Here is a 20954-nt window from a genome sequence, read left to right as displayed (position 1 = left end):
TGCAATTTGATTGGCTGTTGGAATCCTGCAATCTGATTGGCTGTTGGAATCCTGCAATCTGATTGGCCCCCAGAATCCTGCAATCTGATTGGCTCCCAGAACCCTGCAATTTCATTGGCTCCCGGAATCCTGCAATCTGATTGGCTCCCAGAATCCTGCAATGAATTGGTTATGTGTGCTAAATTATAGATCAGAACTCAGGTTTCAGTCTTTCGGAATTAACCCTTATAAACGACCCTGTTGTGTCAAATGGGCTTTGGTTTGCCTCAGACTCACTCACTATGAGGCTGCGCAGCTAATGCTAGTCATAGCTATGCTAGTTAGCCAAGGACTAGCGTGCCATGCCCATGATGTAGCTGGTTGTTGGTATCCAACATGGCGGCGCAATGTTAAGTCTAAGGAGAAATTTGTAATAGTTTTCAATTCATAGTTCAAAAAGTGTAAAAGTTACAAAGTTGAAAAATACATAGCTGAAGTCACATAAGTAAGATCTACGCGACACAGTTTGAATGAATTTTCTACGTTAAACGGTTGAGGCTGAATTAGACGCACAAATTTGTTAGAAGAAAAATAATAAGAAGATATCGGATAACAGTAGAGTGCATTTTCATGCACTCTAATAAGAATAAATCGGATAACAGTAGAGTGCATTTTCATGCACTCTAATTAGGTCCTTGGCATAATTGTTTTCTGGTTTATCCTCATGCATGTGAAACATTTTTAGAGGCCTGTCAAAATCACCAAATGATCCTTGAAACAATGCATTGAAAATCAATTGTAGGTAAATACTGTAGCTAACTGCAGCAGCAGCAGCTGTCATGGTGTCACCTGGCATGATGACATCAGGGAAGCCCACCTTCCGAGTGATGGCTACACCTCTGTTGAAAACCATAGGGTTTTCTCTCCGGACCTGCTCAATCTCTCCTCTCAGCAGCTGCAGAGAGATGACCAGTCCTAAGAGACGAAAGATACAAAACACAATTATAGAAGGACACACACACACACATACAGGTAAAATAATAATTATAGTAGTAATAATAGCTATAATAGAAGAACCAGAAAGAGTAGAGAGGAGACAAGAGTAAAAGTGTAAAAGAAGATTCATGAAGATACTGTAGCAGTTCAGACGAAAGCCCAGGAAGTGTTGTGTTAAATAACAGTTTTGATAACAGCCCTAACATTACCTCTGATAAGGACCCGATATTGAACATGATTTTGTGATCGCCAGATTTGGGGGGGGATCCATCAATACATTAAAATCCATTGAAAATCCATACCCTGGTAATCTATCTATTAATGCAAGGAACGTCTGTCTGTGTGTCACGCTGTGTGTCACTCTGTCTGTCTATGGCACGCATAACTCTCGAACCACTCATCCGACTACCCTAAAATTTGGCACATGTATTGCTAATGACATGAACATTCTACTGCTCTCCGCACTAGCCACTCCCCTTCTCATCTCACTCTAACTCCAGCATAGAAACAAAAAAAAAACCATTTCGCTGACAAACTCTCACGTGTTGCCATTCATGGAAATTACGATGTCTCACTTAACCCTACGAGCCCTAAGCTGTTTTAAGGGCATTTTCACTACCTCTAGTTAGAAGCATTTATCCTGGTCATTGTAAGTGCCATTCACACATGCTATATATTGTTTTTTTCAGCACAGTCTAGGCTATCCAGATATGCCACAATATCATGTATAAATACTTGCATTGATTTGATTTAGGTTTTTTAATAATAAAAATTTGAAAAGCGTACTATACAAATTCTTACATTTTGACGTGTATCTCACCACAGCAAGCTGACAGCTCGACATGACTTGCATGGTTATGTAGGCCTGACTGTCCTGAAAATGGCAATATAAGACCCATGGTGGAGGTATATTTTGGGGCTGAGCAATTTACAGAAATATGTGGTGTGTGCCTTCCAGAAATAAATGGCAATTTTTATTTAGTGATGAAAAAATGACTTTTTGGCACTTTTTGCGCTCCATATTTGTGACACTAGCTGATCTGACATGACTTGTTTGCGGTAGCACACATGACGTGCACAGATGATGATTCTCTATAATAATTTGTTTTACTGCATTGCAATGAACAAAGTAAAGGCAAAAAGTGTTTATTCGTCAAACAAATTTGGATGCAATATGAGTCTTGAATTGGATACCATACAGGAGTTTGCTAGGATCTCAAAACCGTGTTATGAACGTGACTTGTCATAGAGAAACACATGATAACATTGGATTATGAACATAGGCTATTATGCCACACAGAAACACGAGGTAAGTGGAGCTAAATGAAGTTATTATTTTGCTGTCACTTCGTCTGTTTTATGGCCTAGAAGGTTGTATTTGGTATCTGTGGATAGCTCTAGCTCTCCTCTTTCATCTGACATGCGTGCCATATCTTTTTGATCGCGGTTTCACGAGGAAATCAAACGAGAGTAAAGGTAGCCAAAGCTATGTGACATTATTATTTGTTTGTAACTTCGTCTGATTTTATAATACGAAATGATCGATGTATTTGGTATCAATGCAAAGCTCTGCTTCATTTGCAAAGCTCTCTTTCATTTGATATGCGTGTCATGTCTGTGCGATGCGTGGTCCGCGAGTAATTCAAGCGAGAGTTCTGGATGCGACGGTGAACGCAGAGCAATATAGACTGTAAATATGATATACTTTGATTTAACTTAATGATTTTATTTTATTTTCATACTTGATCGTACAGACAAGTGTCTAGTATTGTTGGAAAGCCCCAGTTCTGCTCTTTCCTGCAATATAAGTCTCATCCCGTTGTGACTAATAATAGCGGAGCAGCAAAGAAAATGTGTGTGTTTTTTGACGCACTTTGCGTCCGTCGGGCTCATAGGGTTAAACAACGGACCGGTTCAAGATCAAGATCTTGGATAAACATGCTGAGTCCGACACACATGCACCCATGTTGGTAAGCAGGCTGTTAAAGTCACGTAGGCTATGTTGCATAGGCTATACATCAACAACCGCACTTGCTGCTCTAGCGGTTCGGTTATTGCCTGATCAGGTTGCTGATCTTGCAAAAATATGCCGACACACACACACACACGTCGGTAGCATTCTGTTAAAATGTGCATTTAAAACAGCTGTTCTTGACTCTATCTGGACATCGGCTATGGTTATAACATTCATTCAAACATCACTCCCGAGTTAATAGCTCTGGCATGGCCATGTCGTGCGTGCGGTTAGCTTTAATTTCCCAACAACAGCAAAAACGCACGGGTATGTAATGTGTCTAATATTGCCATTAGCTGCAACTCAAACGCCTTTCCCCTTCACTTTTTCACTTTGCAAAGTCAGTAAGAACCGCTACTGCACGGGTCTGATTCTACATTATCGCCGATCTAACATGTTCTACATGCATCAACGTCATTGGGCAACATGTTTCTTTGAAAACATTGTTTGAACGGGCACTGCACTAGTCTTTCAGATTAAGGGTCTGGCCACGAATAATGAAAATGGCCCAACTCGAGGGGCGGCACTAAGCATGCATTTGAAAATCTCACTGCACGCAATTGGATAACTGAATTGTTGCAGCCCTATAGTTATCTGTTTAGCTCGCCTCATGGCCCTCCTATCAGATACACTGATTTGATTGGTCCCGCGGATCCAAGCGGTAGAGTAACGTGCATCACTGCTCATTACTCACTGAATAATATATATGAAAACTGAAATAAAAATGAAACTGAATAAAAAATATATAAAACACATGCAAGCACACACACCATCTACTGGATGCCTCATAAACAATTACTGCACACATTAACTCATGCTCTGTTTAATTGGTTAATATCAACTCATTTCTCTCAACTTCTCTCTGTCAATTGATATGGTTTGGTTTGGTTTGTTCAACAACTTTCCACACCACAAAGCCACAACAACATGGAATACACTGGAACACTTGCTGAAAGCAAAGAAACAACCCCTCCAGGACCTCAGATGGACAACAACATCCCAGGACCTCAGCAGGCAGATGGAGACTCTGGACCAGATTTCACATCACGACTCACACCCAGTAACCACCCCACCATAAACTCCTCAGGATCCCCTTCATACCCATCACCATCCCCATCCAAGCACATGATGTTCCCGGCAAAAATGGAGAGACTCCTACCAATAGCCAGGCTGATTTTTAGCAGCCCGAGACCTTTAGCACTGAAGCGCAGTGCACCTCCACACCGTAGTTCATATTCTCAGCTGGTAAATACTGATGGCAGCTGCACTGGACAATTATATGATGAATATGAGAGTTTTGTGTGATGTTCAGAGGGTCCCTGCAATAATGATGGTAGTGATAGTACTCTTGAGAACATGCCGGGACCCAGTAAGCCTATGTCATTCTCTATTCCTGTTTTGACAAGTAATAGAAGACAAGTACATCGAGCCTACAGGGTAAACCAGTCAAATCTCCTACCCGTACCACTACTGCCTCAGATTTCCCCAGTGGATCATAGCTCCCCAATCGGTACAGCAAAACTAGCAGACTTAGCATAGATGTCTAAATAACACTGTTGTACAAAGCAGTTAAGACGCCGACTATCCTAAGTAGGACTATATGCAAAGAATTGTGGGTAATCTTGGTATTTTAAGACTCTTTTCAAAACAAAAAAACACGACGGACCGAGTGGACTGTTGCTGTTTACTCTTACTGTTGCTTAACCTGTGCATTTTGGAAGAGTTTAACAAGTATAAAGACTTTTTTTGTGTAAAATTAAGCTTTAAAAGAAGCACAAAAAATCAGCAGATAAAAAAGAAAGAAAAAAATGGGAACATTTCTAAAAAAGAGTAATGATGATTTGTGGTTACATACTCAGGTAGGCCTGTTCTACTAAAATCGTGTTTTCATATAGTTGCTAAAATCACTCATGGTTTAGATCATGCAAGCAACAGCTATGGTAAAAACAGTAGAACCAGTTTACTTTGCATCAGGATTCACCACCGCAGCAGCTGCTTATTGTGATACATGTAGGTGCATTACTTAACACCGCACCCATAGTGAGAACCCAAGGAGGGCATCATCCACCACCACCATAATGTCTGTAATACTGTCAAGACGAGCATACAAGGCCAGGATATAGAGGTTGTTAAAGAGTACAAGTACTTAGGGTCTATCATTGATGATAAGCTGTGTTTTGAGCCAAATACTACTCTGCTCTGCAAGAAAGGCCAGCAGCGCCTGCATTGCCTTAGGAAGCTGGCCAAATTTAATGTGGACAAGACTCTGATGACACTTTTTTATAGGTCCTTTGTTGAGTCAGTTGTCACCTTCTCCTTAGTCTGCTGGTATGGGTCTATCTCTGTGAAGCAAAAAAACTCCCTTTCCAAGATCATTAAAACGAGCAGCAGTATCATATCACAGGTTCCAAGCAGAAAGGCCTGGAGGAACTTTATCAGAAGCAGGTTCTGAGAAAGGTTGATTCTATCCTGTCAGGTAGTTTTCATCCCTTACAGACTGAATTTCAGATGTTGCCATCTGGATTACGCTTCAAACTCCCCAACTTCAAAACAAACAGATATAAACATTCTTTTGTTCCATCAGCCATTTTACTTCTTAACTCAAAAAAACATAGGTAACCCCCCCCTCCTCCCACTCATACTTTTGGATATGATGAGCCTTTTATTTATTTATTTATTTATTTTATCTTATTTTTTATTGTTTTTTTAACTATGGCTGCAATGTAGGCAACCTCTTAAACTGTGTGTGTTTGTTGTTTGCGTGTGTGATTGTATGTGATCCGTAGTGTACTTGCTGCACAACAAATTGCCCCATTGGGGGACAAATAAAGTTACTTACTTACTTACTTACTTATCAGGACCATTTTAACATGGATTTTTGTTTAATTGACAAAATGCAGAGGTTATGAATATTGCCATGTAATTGTGGATATGTTTTTCAAAATGACCAGAATGTTATCCTGTTAAACATGCTAATGCCTTATCAGTTGCTAAAGCTTTGATAAGAGATGTGATGCCCATATGGGGTGTAAAAAGCTTACTTCGGATAACAGCATTTGTGAATAAAGTAATTGTGACCTTGTCAGACAAATGACAAACTAGATGTACCGCAAAGCGATACACAATATGACTGCCGCTCAGTCCTGCACATTCTCTCCGCAAATATCAATCACGCTTGTGTTTCCATCGCCTACTCCATCCCTACTGCAACTTTTATGTATGTAAATGAGTGTGTGCATGTGTGCGCTTGCTTTTGTGTATGAGTGCTTCTCTGTCTAGTGTGAGTGTGTGTCTGCATGTGTGTGTGTTTAATGTGTCTCTGAGTATATGTTCACTGTGTTCTCTGCCGTCACTGTCACTCCAATATCAGATAACACACACACACACACACACTCACATGCGCGCGCGTGTGCACACACACACACACACACACACACACAAACACACATACACAGGCACACACTCGCGCACACACACACACACACACACACACACACACACACACACACACACACACACACACACACACACACACACAGGCACACCCAGAGAGAGAGAGAGAGAAAGAGAGAACACACACAGAATACACACAGATAACACAGACACAGAGAGAGAGAGAGAGAGAGAGAGAGAGAAAGAAAGAGAACACACACAGAACATGCACATACACACATATACACACATGCAAACACACAGATGGGCACACAGAAACGCACCCACACACTATAGTACATCACACACACACTCACTTCTCAGCTCCGGTGGTCTCACAAAATGTACTCAAAGATGTGTGTGTGCATGTGTGTGTGTGTGTGTGTGTAGGTGTGTGTGTGTGTGTAAGGGTGTATGTGTGCATGCGTGTGGGCGTGTTTGTGCATGTGTTTGTATAATGTTTTATGTACATGTGTGTATGTAGTGGTGCGTGTGTGTGTAGGTATGCGTGTGTGTGTGTGTGTATTTATGTGTGTGTGTGTGTGTGTGTGTGTGTGTGTGTGTGTGTGTTCCTGCATGTTTGTTGCACCCAGAGCAACCATTCTCTTTTAAAACATATTTGGAAACTAGTTGATTAAAGGTTTCTAATGGTGTCACTTATATGTTTCTAGGACAAAAACTAGCAGAGATTGAGATGTTTGGAACAGTTTTTGAAATCCCCAGGGGGGGATTTAGACTCCAGATAATACCACCATCTACTGGCCGATGGGTATACAGTCCTGAATGTACACATAAATCCATTTATTTTATAGCCCCCCATGGATGAAATTCCACAAAACTTGGCATACTCCCAGAGGGTGTCAGGTTAATCATACACATGAAATTTGGTGCAGTTCATAACATCTCATCTGAAGATAGGGGCAATTAAAGCAATATTACATTGCATTTTCAATTTTTACGATGGGGGGGGCAAATCACAAATGACTGGTTATAAGCTAAGTTGATGCAAGCTCTAGAGAACAACATACCATAAACATTTTGTCATCCTCGGTGCCACGGTTCAGGTAGTTATGTAGGAAAAACTGTCATTTTTGGGCTTCGGGCGGGGGCAGCGCGGGGGTGGAGTGACCCCCGGGGACGAAACGAAAATTTTCCATAGAACTCTACTGGGGCTACATGCCCACCAAGTTTCATGCGCTCCGGTGTTACGGTGTCCCGGGAATCGTTGACGAAAAATGACGGGAAAAAAGAAAAAAAAAAAAAAAAAAAAAAAAAAAAACTTTGACAACAACTATATGACCGCTTCGCTAGCTACGCTAGCGGCGGTCATAATTAACTTTAGGACTCATTGTGCATACCACACACAAAGTGGAAGTGATGTAGAAAGAGTTAATGGAATGTTGAAAGCTAAATTGATTGAAATAACTACCACAACTGGGATGGATTGGGTGACTGCTCTACCTTTGGCTCTCCTCTACCTCAGAGGCCGTGCAAAAGGGTTAAGGGCCGTGATCAAAAGGGTTAAGTCCATTTGAGATTTTGATTGCCCGTCCCATGACATTTTGATTACCTCATTCCCCTAATTTAACCTAATGTAGAGAGGGTAACTTGTTTGGTTACATGCGAGAACTGATTGCTGCTCTCTCTATTCTGTTTTCCAACAGGTGGCGTAGGTTTCGCCCCAAAGTTTCCTGGATACATATTGGTGCTTGTTAAGGACTTTCTAAGGAAACAGTGGAATCAGGAATGTTGGAGAGGACAGTATCAAGGTCTAAACCCACAGCAGTGATATTCGCGGAAAGAGGCTCTTGGATTCATCTGTCGCACTGTAGAGTGGTGAAAGATCCGGAACACTATCTGAACTGACTGGTGACTCTATGCTTGAGGTTGACCAGTGGTGGTTTTTGCAAACTTCGCCAGTAGGTCTTTGGATATATATTCCATCGGGGATAAGAGAAGTGTTGAAAGATCCTGCTGTTCTAACCTGCATTACATCTAAAAAGTACTGGACTGCAAGTGAAGTGAACCAAGGGAAATATGTTTTGATTCTTACCTATTTTACTAAGTACACATGTGAAGTTATTCCTTTGAGGAAAGGGAAATCAATTATAGCACACCAGTGTCCATTAAAATTAGCACATCCAACAATCCATCATCCAAATCTGTGGTGGATATTAAAAGCAGAAACAAGATTTCAGTATACACTGAACTAGCACTGTTTTATTTCCAGTTTAGCTAGATTCAACTATCGCTGGACAGTCACCTGGGGTGGGCCTTAAAACCCAAGCCAGCTCTGCTGTTGAAGATAGATTAGAGCGTTTGTTGTTTTGTAACTGGGAGTAGAATGGGACTAGTGTTATCTGTGTGTTTTTACTGATTATGTATTCTTCTCTAGAGGAGTAGATATGGCTTTCTAAGCTAGAACAACTGTAGCAGGGAGAGAAGAGACCTGCTGGGTGTGTCAAAAGAAAAGTCTTTTCAAATGCGTGTTTTTCCCTACAGGACTTCTGAAGATTCTGCAAGTTCTGCATCTTGATTGTGTACTAGCACAGAACAGAACAATGTTTAGGTGGAATTGGACATAAGATTTTCCTTTTTTTTTTTTTTAAATGTGTTTACTAAAATTTCTTTGTGGCCTTAAGGCCCAAAGGGGGGGAAATGTAGTAGAAATTTTGGATTACTAACAAATCTTGTTAGAAGTGAATATTAATTAACATTATTACATAGAAGTGATTAACATTATATTTTCATATATTATTTGTATGCTTTTCTATACATTCAATACTGTGCATCACCTTTGCTTTGTCTGTCATTTGCTCTCTCCATGTCACGACTTTCTAATAAAGGTCTTGCGACCCCCTTTTGTCACAAGCTAAGGGTATTCTACCTGAGACAGTAATATTAGGAAGACCCTAACAGAGAACATGCTACGACAAAAACTTGCTGAGGGATGTATAGGTATTGTATAGACCTATTATCTTGCTTACTTTGAGTGCCCGCATGACTTGCGTTTGGCACATGAATCACATGCTATATCCAAGAAGTGTCCATGTATTGTTGTATTGTTGCGTATGAGGAGTTTTGGAAAAGACCATTGTACCCATGTGATTTGAATTACCACAATGTAACTAACCATGTATAAGATGGGCCTTGCCCTAGAAATCTTTGAACAGTGTTATCAGAGCTATGATGTGGCTAGTGACCTGTTCCCGGTATCGTGAATAAACCTGCAGTGTTTTCTCACACCTGAGTGTGCCTGGAGATTTTTGACCACACCACCACTGTGACCATGAAAACAGAAAATGTCGGAGTGGTGGGAGCTTTTCCATAAAGAGACATGCCTCCACTACGACAATTGGACGTCAATGTCGGAGTGGTGATATGTCGGAATGAACGTTGAAATGTTGTAAAACATTCGAAAACTCTGCAACTGCGATCTGAGATGCCGAGCGTCCTCCGAGCGTCCTCACGGTGTCTTCGGGTTTTAACATGTTTTTCCGGCATGAGCTGAACCTGCATGTTATTAGGGTGGTCTTATGTTGCCCCCTTGCGGTTGCAGTTTTAATTACAAATGCTGCACCTTTGGGATTCCCGATGTGCAGCAAAGAAAGCATTCTCAACCCGTACCATCTGTAGTCTTCTTTTTCTCGACTCTGCTCTTTGTCGGAGCCTCAGTGCAGGACATTTAGGCTACATTCATTACTCGGAGTTGTTAGTTCATGCTCGTCTTTTTCGAAGTGCAGAGCCTCGCGGAACATCTTCAGAGTGCAAGTTTGAATTTACAAACACCCGAAAAAACAAAACAATAAAAGAGTTGTAGTGTTGCAGTCTGTGACTAGGCTACTAGGGATTTCTGTAGGCATTTCCAAAAGGTCGCGAAATATTTTTTTCTCTAGCTTACATTTCAGTCAAAACTATGGGCTGGGTCACTTAGAGGTTGCTTCCGGGCCGCCTATTGAATGAATAGAACTGGGCTACAGTATCAATCACACAGCCGCAATGCTACAGCGGACTGTACTGCCACCTCGTGGCGGTAAGTTGTAATACAGTTGTAATACATTTCACGCAGAGCGTGAATCAGGCAACGCGTGAAGGAAACGCCCATCACAATGTAACGCCTACTGTAGCTGTCTGTAGAGTTTTGAAATAATGAGCCAAATTCTGCAAAACGTGTGTAATCCACAGGCAAAACCTGTAACATGGATTCACACATCTTTTTTTCACATCTTACAGGTGTCAGAGGCTAAGGTGAGCAAAACTTTATAACAGCTATGCTCGCAAAGCTGTTGGCCCTGATGGCATCCCATCTCATGTCCTTAAGACGTGCGCCACCCAACCGTCACAAGTCTACACTGAGATCTTTAACTTGTCCCTGTCCTGGTACACAGTGCCTCTGTGTGTCAAAAAAACAACAATTGTACCAGTACCCAAGAAAAGATGTGTGTGTGTTTGTTGCCTGAATGACTACCACCCCATCGCCCTAACATATCTCTTCGGTCAGTTCATTTTTTAACTGGTTGCAGCCTTAAATTAGAGGAGTGTTGATGCCGCAGTTCAGCATGTGTGTGGTTTTGCATCTTGGCATACATGCTGGACGTGACATTGGGGGTGTGGCTTCATCGCCGATTCTACCTTTGAGTTTGAAGTTTGAGATTGAGATGTAATTTTGATCGATTTAAAATTGAAATCATGACACCCTTACAGATGGTACGGGTTGAGAATGCTCCTTTCTTTGCCGCACATCAGGAATCCCGAAGGTTCGGGACTTTGTAATTAAAACAGCAACCGCAAGGGGGCAACATAAGACCGCCCTAATAATATGAAGGTTCGGCTCATGCCGGAAAACACGGAAAAACCCGAAGACACCGCGCTGGTGACAAGCGGAGAAAAGAGACATGACGCACGGCATGTCAGATTGCAGTTGCAGAGTTTTCGAATGTTTTACAGCCTACCTCACAGCTCTCTCACTCGACGTAGCCTATAACTCAGTCAGTCCAGCAGAGATGCCAGAGCAACGTTTTGGTCAATGGAGAGGGAGAGAAATGCACCGCATATCCGTCTCATTTAATCCGTCTCATTAAAATGAAGGTGATGACAGGCGAAATTAATCAAACGACGTTTCAATAAACCATTGTTGAAATTAATGAAAATGGTTTTAGAAAATCGCCTATAGGCCTATCAGAAGGAAATAGCCTTCAATTCAACCTGAAAGACTCGATAGGCAACCTTAGATTAATTAATTAATTAATTACGGTTACAAGACCGCATTTCCGTGAATAAGCTATTATTGTCAAGGCGAAGACGAAAGAGATGGACAAGATGGACATTTAGGCTACATTTATATGCTAGGAATACTTAGAAATGTGTAAGCCTATAGGCTATTTTAAAACGGAGGCATGTTCATTTTAACCGGCAACGCTGGGTAGCCTACATGTACCCAGCACTTGTTATCACAGATTTTGTCCCCACCACTTTTGACAACTGAAAATAAAATGTATTTAACATAAATCTCTTTAATACATGCCTATGCTTGTCACTTTACTTATAACCGTAGGCTACATGCATGGAGAATATCGCGCATTTTGTAACATTGTAACAATGGATGGTCAGATATGCGATAGGGCAGTGAGGGTGATTCATTGTAACCACCATAGTAGGCCTAGCTCCGCAAAATAACTTATATGGATCTCGTTATGCATGTTCATGTTGATTCAGAGATAGACATAGACTACCGTAGGCTACTGTGCGTCAAGCTATATGACAGCATTTTTTCATGTGGTGAATTAATGACTAACGTCAGTTTAACATGTCAGAACTTTTGATCGGCGTTTCAAGTGCATGCCGCGAATAAATGAACTCGACTGACTGAATCCCTTATATTTGTTGGCAAGTGTTAAAATGTATGCTAAGCGCAGAGGTATTAACACTCGAACTGTGGCGCAACTAGTTGAAGCATCTATACCGCACGTCAGCGACCGGGGTTCCGGAACCCATCAAGACTAAAGGCATTGTTTTATTAAAAAATGAAAGATTTGCGAAAGTTTTGCTTGTTTTTTTATGTTTGTGATGTCTGCTGAAAAGAAAAGTTAATATGTGAATTCGTGGTTCAGCGCACACACACATTTTTGCATTTACATAACAGGGCTCGGGCACACGCCTTGCATTCTAGGAATATCGCCACCGAACGTAATATCCATTCATTCAGATGCACAAGACAAGAAGCAGAAATATAGTAGCTATTTATTCTTTTCCTCTTGCGATCGTGGGTTGCACTGTTACACCCCACTACACTGCAACATACGACCAAGAAGGCAAAAACTAAGTAACAGGAACACACTAATAGGCGGGAGTAAATCCATAGTAATCCATAGTAAACTAAGGAGTGAAGCTGCCAATATGGCTGTGCCCGCGAAGTTTTCATGTCATGATCCCGAGCCCTAGTGTCAGGCTCAAGTGTCTGTCGAGAGAGAGGGGGGAGGGAGGCAGTCGTCCTCAATACAGCATATAGGTAGGCTATAATGTCTAGTGAACTGGTTAGACGAGTGTGGGGGAGGGGGAATGATCGCACAAGACAATTGCTCTTCATGAAATGGATAGTCTCACAGACGGCTGTCGATTTTTAAATGTAGCCTATACTACATCACTTGCGAAATCGGACGTGGCACATAGCCTAATTATTAGGCTACTGGATTTAATATAGCAAGTCCATAGGCTTTGTTCATCCTATATTATATGCTTTTAAAATGTAATGTGCTGCGGGGAAGCATTGGGGAAGTCAGTTTAAGTTGTCCTGTAACAATTTGCCTCTTATTATAATCAAGAGTATACTGCCACTACGCACATAATAGCCTATAAGGTCACGGGCGGATGCGAGCAACCCCATGCAAAAGAAGGCCTTAAGTTAACGGACAGAGGGCCTGTTTATATGTCAAACATGCATTAAATCTAAGAAACGAAAAACACAAATATCATACTGTATTGTGTCGTAAACGGTTAATGAGTTCGTGGCCACTATGCGCAACTGCATCGCGCAGTGAGCTGAAGGATAGGAGGACCGACACTTATTAACACAAAGCTTTGTAAAGCACTAACAACCACCCCTCAAAGTTCATTGTCCATAAGTCCAAACAATCAGTATAAAAATCCGACAATCCAAAACGATAACGAGATCTCCCAGAAACGAAAAACAAGTTTGTTGAGTAGCCTAGTCCTTCCAACAATCTCAGCTTTTGCGTTTGTTAGATAAAAGGCATCCTGTCCTGCTGTATTCCGATGAGAAACAATAATCTTCAAGGTAGGCATAGGGTTACGGTAATGCAGCATGCAGGAATCTATATCTATATATATATAACGCACAAAACTTTGTTAAGCCAGCTCCATACATAACAATAGCTGCCGTGCGCTCTCCCCGGCCTCCATTTAAACTAAGGGCAAACCCATTCATTCGTGCCCAAAACAAATGAATGGGTTGGGAGAGTCGTCTGGCTGTGTCAGCAGACTGCAATACAGTCGGTCTCGAGGGGTTAAATGGCGCACGTTAGAAGGATTTCAAGTGTGCGAACCTTTTTCCATTTTTTATGATTTACTCTTGTTCTGCACCTTGACCGGGGATGTGCACAAACTTTTTCACTACGCTTGAATTTTAAACCAGCTCTTCTCTTACCAGTAGCCTATATCCTATAGCCATACTTTAATAATCAGATGTTATGCTCATTTTTGTAGGCTACACCTCACCGGCAAGCACACACGCAAATGCTGCTTTTGCACATCTACAATATAGGCTAATTGGCCAGGCTATATAAAATAGGCTTTTAGGACTGTATTTTGCCTTCGTGCAACTTTAGTTGTGTTCAATCTAAATTATTGTCAGTAAGGATAGGTCATATTACCAAATGGCGAACCTCGAAAATTATTTAGGATATAGAGCCGTGTCCATTACGCACTGTTATTTTTTAGGCCATTGTTTTATTTGAGTGTTTTTGTCTACCATGGCAAACATAGTTGAAACGATCGCTCTAAACTTATGTATTTCCAATCGGCTTTCACAATCAGCTACAGCTGCGCCGATGATCACCATGAAAACTTGCAATGTCTATACAGAACTGCTTTCACTTCCCCGAGTCGCGAACGCAACATGCACAACAATATACCGATATTTAACAAACACATGTATTTCCAGCTCTCAAAACCGATGAGGTCCAGATCTCAGTGGCCTCATAGCTGCCTACAGCCATGCATAGTAAGCCTAATGATAGCCTAATAGTTATGACATTAATAGCCTATTAATGACCTCATGTCGGAATGGCACGTTGTTTGAAAAAAAAAAGTTAAATACCGCCGAGTGGGGATATGTCGGAATGAACAGCGGATACCAGCTGGGTTGTAAAACATTCGAAAACTCTGCAACTGCAATCTGACATGCCGAGCGTCTGTTCAATACGGAAGAAGACTTTAACTTATTACTTAGCCGAAACGTGAAGAAAAAATATGAGGACTGACCATCTCGTTTCTCCGCGTTTCCCCCAATACCAAATTTGCCAAACACAATTCGGGAGAAGCAGCGGACAGGAGCGCCACCACAAGCAAGCACATCTAGCCCAAATTAACATGGCAACGTTGCCTATGACTAAAGTGTCTTAGTAGGCTAGTCCTACTAATATTACATTTGATTGGTAGCATGTTTGTAGCGCGCCAGTTTACCCATCCCCTACATCAAAACAGCTTAGAATCAATCAAAGAATCAGCTGTGTCGGCGTTAGGCTGTAGGCGATTTTCTATAACCATTTTCATTCATTTCAACAATGGTTTATTAAAACGTCGTTTGATTAATTTCGCCAGTCATCACCTTCATTTTAATGATTAAATGAGATTTAGGAGTCGACTATTGACGGATATGCGGTCTTCATCATTAAATGTTGAAATGCGGGTTAAAACTTTCTGCCACCTGGTGGTTGTTTGGGTACATTGCCTTAGCCTCGAAAAAAATCGGCTTGACAGCCTGCGGGATCTCTTTGGGAGTCCCGCGGGAAAAGGTGCATTCTCAACCCGTACCCACTGTAATTTAGATAGAAGGATGGATGTCGACGGTGACTGCTGTAGTGTAGCCTTTGAGGAGCTACAGCAGTCAGTAGAACACAGCTATAAGGCAGCCTGATTGGCCTATTACAGGGCCTGAATTTCATTTTTCACAACAGGGGGAATTCCCCCCCTCAGTGACTCCAATGGGGGGATTTATACAGTTTGGGGGGGAGAATAATACAGTTTGCGGGGAACGCTACATGTAGGCTTAAACCAGTGGCGGCTGGTGATTTTAGAATTAACTGAGGAAGGTGTGCGCACACGGGGGGTGGTCTTTCAGAGAGGGAAGTTGTTAAACCCACATTATGGTTATGGATATGATTTAATGCCAAAGTAGGTAGGCTACACTGGAATTAATAAATAAAATTATTTGTACCCCAGCTTGTTAGTATACTTTTAGTATCCTGTGCTGTTTTATACCCCTCTACTGCAAGACATTAGCCTGGCAAGCCAAACTACACAGAAATGTATAGTCTGGGGTCGGACCATTCACAGAGTTGAAGCCTGTGGGTGGGATGAACAGTTGTCTTTCAAACTGCCTCTGCACGTAATAGGCCAGCATTTGTGACCAATCGTAGCCGGTCGGCAAAACGGCAACAGGGCTGCCAAGTTTCAGAAAATTGCAAGCGACAGTGAGATGCGTTCGTCGAACATTTTTTGGACTGTCTGTCACACTCAAAGCGTGACACTTGGCAGCTCCGATTAGAGCCGCTTTTTCAAGTGTGAACTTACCAAGACAGAGGCAAATAGATGTTACACAGCTCTGCAACAAGTATAGGCCTACAATGATAGACGTAGCAGCTTTAACGTTAACTTGGAGACTCAAAGAGAAACAGCGAATCAACAGTGAAGAAAATCTAGCAAGCAGGAGAACGTTTTAAATCTAATTATCGGAGTCGGCGCTGTTGTGTGTGAAAGATAAGTTAGATGCCAAGACCCGCCTTTCGTTGCTTCTGATTTGTTTATTGCGTGATGCCTTCGGGCTCAAGGACTCCGTACACAGATAGAGCGTTCTGATTGGCTAGGCTGAACTCGAGCCTGGTGCAGGCTTGTCCTCAACGGTGCGACCCTAGACCATCCCGCTAGGCAAAAATATTTTTTGGCCGCTAGGGTGCGTCTAGATTTCTAGGCTAGCAAGACATAATACATGCACTGAAAATGTGCTAGGACTTTTATTTTGATATGGGTCCTAGAGTTTCTGAGTAGAAAGTTTTTAGCCGTTTGTTAGCTGTTTGTTAGCAGCTGGGTAGAAGCAGAGCCCGTCTACATTCTCTGGTAGAAGTGTCAAACTTCTAAAGCAAAGGATTCAGGCTCTGCTTTGATGCCCCCAAACCAGTTGTACAATCATGATCTAACCCAAAACAATAACAGACAGAGACATGACAAGGTTAGTCTAAAAAATAAAAGACAACAGCCCCTAATAGAGTATGGAGGCTCACGTTTTCATGAAAGCTTGATAGTGTATAAAACAGCAACATGACGTTCAGCTAGTTACAATTCAAACCTTGTTAGTTAATCTTGTTAAAATTACTTACATTCGTTTTTATCCGAAATAGTTACAGAAATGTCTTCGTTCAGACGTTCGTTCATTTGCTAGGTACGAGGCAACATTTCATTGCTCTCTCCTTTGCTAAGTTAACTGATTTACCCTAGCTAGCTGCCTGCTACCATTGGAGTTTCGTATACGTCTTTCTGCCGTTCTGACCCTGTTTGTCCAGTCCAGTGAGTGACACATAGTTGGATGCTCCATAAAATGTTTGATTTATTAACAACTAAGCAACTGAAATGATTAAGTTAATTCAGTTCATTTTCGATCCACACGCTCGATTTTCCTGCGGCATGACAACTTCTGATTATAACAGTTATACAACAATTGGGTTCTAAGAAGCTGTTTCTTTGTTTCTGAATGGCCGAGAGACGTTCCATGAGTTGAAATATCCCAGGATAATCCACTCGGACTTTTCACAGCTAATAATAAATCACTCCGCGATACAATGTCAAGTTGTGAAGTGTAAAACGAACTTTATACAACAATTGGGTTCTATGAAGCTGTTTCTTTGTTTCTGATTGGCCGAGAGACGTTCCATGAGTTGAAATATCCCACGATAATCCACTCGGACTTTTCACAGCTAATAATAAATCACTCCGCGATACAATGTCAAGTTGTGAAGTGTAAAACGAACTGTCACGTTGCATCCAAGCTGAAATAGACGCTCAGAACGTAGAATATGACGGAGGTGGATATTAGCTAGTTGGATGGCATGTAGGCTAAGTAAAATAGTGATGTTTCAAAGCTAAAAGCATGTCCTAACCAGACGCAATGCGAGCTAACGTTTATTAGGCTACATTGCTTGACAACGGGAGAGATAGAACTAACGACTGGCTTTTGGCCATAGCAACGTGCTTTTAGAACTATAGTTATAGTTATAACGACTGGCCTTTGGCCATAGCAACCATCCATTTAGAACTAGTAACGGCAGTTTGTCCTGCAAGTAATAGAAATTTGTGGCGGAGAGAAGTAGTTCTACAAACAAGACAGTTTTAGCGATTTAAACGTGTACATTATAATGGGGAAATTAGCACAAAAACAAGTGGTAGAGTTGTTGTATAAAAGCAATATAGCACGAGTGGGAGTGGGTTGTTGCTGGATATTCCCACGGGTGTTGTTGCCTGCGCCACTCGGCCTCCGGCCTCGAGGCTACGGCCGAACAACACCCGTGGGAATATCCAGCAACAACCCACTCCCACTCGTGCTATACTGCTTAATTAAAGGGATAGTTCGGGTTTTAAGACACGAAGTTATGTGGGTTCCCTGTCAGCAACGTTGTGCATCAGCACTGACTTACCCCCCGACAGCGTCCTGTGAGCCGAGATCCAGCCGGTTTTTGATCGTTTTTGACGCTGAAGAAAGTAGGCCGGCAGGTTGCTGGGGTCACGAAAGTAAAGTGTTTTTCTTCTCAAAGACTACTTTCTTCAGCATCAAAAACCGGCTGGATCTCGGCTCACAGGACGCTGTCGGGGGGTAAGTCAGTGCTGATGCACAACGTTGCTGACAGGGAACCCATATAACTTTGTGTCTTAAAACCCGAACTATCCCTTTAACCTGCATTTCTGATTGGATATTAGCAGCACAATCAGCTCCACTGATTGGTTCATTGATGAGGCACTTCCGTGGAGGATCTTCCTTTGGCCATTCATTTCAATAATATTCACGAGCCGCGAATATCCGTCCGTCTGGAGACTTTATTATGGGCACTTAAGTGTGCGGGAATCTCCCGCATTAGAATCATGAAGTTGCGGGAAATGAAAAAAATATGCGGGATACCCGCAATCCCGCACACAAATTCAGGCCCTGTATTATATGATGGACAATAAAACTCAATGGGAATACTACCGTAATTTCCTGGCTATTAGCCGCGGCTTATACATTGATTTTGCAAAATGTCTTCAGCTATGAGGTTAATACAAGGGAACAGTTAATATGGTGTTAATATGGTTTTGTGTCTTTTAACTTGCATAAAACACTGTCCTGCGGCTTATACACAATGCGGCTTATATGCGGGAAATTACTGTACAATGGTTTTCTGTTAATATCTCAGAGAGCGTATCTCAAGTGTCCTACAAAAGAGGGAGAAAAAGCCTACGGATAACAGTACAGTGCCTTTGTAGGTACTGTACTGTACACCAACAGTCTGCTAAATCTTTTTTCCAGATATCTCTGCTTAATACCCCAATTCACATAAAACATTCACAAATGTTTGAACTCTGCAATATTAATAAAGCCTTACCTACTTACTAGCAATATATTCCTTTCTTTGAATCAGTCTTCAACTTTAAGCCAGTTATCCTGATATGAATTTTTAATTTACACCTTGACAATACCACCTTGAGAATATGTAGTTTTAATTATCTACACTGAAATTACTTTAATATTAAGAATTCCTTCTATATTACCCGTTGACAAAAGACTGTAAAGTTTCATTTCAATACCATAGTTTGTGCTGGGTGCAGTGTACTTAGTGCTGGACTTGCGGATGATGTTCTCATGGATTTGGCACCACTCATTTTCATTATTGCATCTTTATGATTGGGACACATAAACAGAAGGAAGAAAAAGGGAAGAAAAGACAAAAAAGAAGATTAGTACCATAATGCAGCATAGAAGTAGCCTGACCAGCCAGACCCACATCAAGATGTAGGGTCTGGGAACTCACTGTAGGCAGGGCTCAATCGGAGGGGTGGGATAAACAGTTGTCTTTCAAATACCTTCCGCAATAGGATAACGCTAAACGAATCATCTTCTTGTTTTCAAATAGCAGGATGCGTTACCGTCACAACTTCTGGTCGCATGTCAGTCACCATTATGTTAAGCCCACCCACTGACTCTATACACGCTGTGACTGGTGCGGTCATTCTTCCATTTCTCAGCTCCCTAGCTCTATGGATCGTTCCTAGACGATCCAAATTAGATTTGCTGCTGCTAGGGGCGTCTAGATTTCTAGGCCAGCATAGAAGTGTTAACTCCCAGAATTGTAAGGACATTGTCCAAGCTTGTATGGATCTGAACACACCAGTTAAACTAAATCTCAGTAAGAACTACACTAAAATGGATAGGCTACCAGACGTGGAAAGGTCCAACTTCGGAAAGTAAAAGTCTAACTTTGTATTGGTTGTAACTGAGCATTTAGCACAGGTGATCTCACTAATTAGCTGCTCTACCGAGCTGAGGAGTTGTGCTAAGTAGAATCAGCTGGTTTAAATTAATGGTTAGCACAGAAATAAGGTAGGACTTTCACTTTCTGAAGCTGGACTTTTCCAACTCTGAATGCTACTTATACAGTATACACTAATCCAGCGCGAACTTTATGGGCACTGCCATCTTGATTATCGCCATTACTGCGTGCCTGCGAGTATGATGAGTGACACTTGCCTGTGCTTTTCAATGAAAGCATCCTGTCAGAGAATGTCTAACAAGAGATCCCGCTCATGAAAGAAAATGTCAGGTGAAAGGGAACATTGGATCAATGATGTCAGACTGTGCCAAAACTTACCGATGAAGGTAATTTATTAACAACATAAGGTATTAAGATGTGTATTAATGACAGTTAACCTCTGCAACAGCCGCCTATGGAACCAAGGGGCTAATTTCTTAGCAGCCAGCCACGCAGTAATGGCGGCGCTGTGTTACTTCCGTGTTTCGCTGGATTAGTGTATAGTGAAGAGTATATGGGTGACCAGGCCAAGGTAAGCCCTGCTGGCTGCTCAAGTGTTGACCCTTGGCAGTCCCTAAAAGGTCCCTACAACCAAAATGTAGTTGGTATTGTTTTCAGTACAGAGATAATTACCTGATGCTTTCTCGTATAATAATTTACTTAATTTAAGATGAGTTTGACTTACTTTAAGATGTTTCATCCTGAAAAGAAGCTCATTTGTGTGTTAAGCTCATTTGTTCTAA

General features: G+C 41.7%; 1 protein-coding gene across 1 annotated transcript in view; it reads right to left on the bottom strand.

The window, feature by feature from the left end:
* The window catches only part of dock3 (dedicator of cytokinesis 3), a 597933-nt gene that overhangs the window by 459581 nt on the left and 117398 nt on the right, over positions 1 to 20954 (bottom strand). Inside the window, exons 13-14 of the mRNA XM_062544851.1 lie at positions 19490 to 19578; positions 829 to 954 (exon numbers count right to left, since the gene is read on the bottom strand). Of these exons, the coding sequence (XP_062400835.1) occupies positions 829 to 954; positions 19490 to 19578 (215 nt within the window). The remainder of the gene's footprint in view (positions 1 to 828; positions 955 to 19489; positions 19579 to 20954) is intronic.

Source organism: Sardina pilchardus, chromosome 9 (genome assembly GCF_963854185.1).
Source record: "Sardina pilchardus chromosome 9, fSarPil1.1, whole genome shotgun sequence".
NCBI lineage: Eukaryota > Metazoa > Chordata > Actinopteri > Clupeiformes > Clupeidae > Sardina > Sardina pilchardus.
The sequence above is the reverse complement of the archived record's forward strand: the minus strand, read 5'-3'. Positions and strand labels throughout refer to the sequence as shown.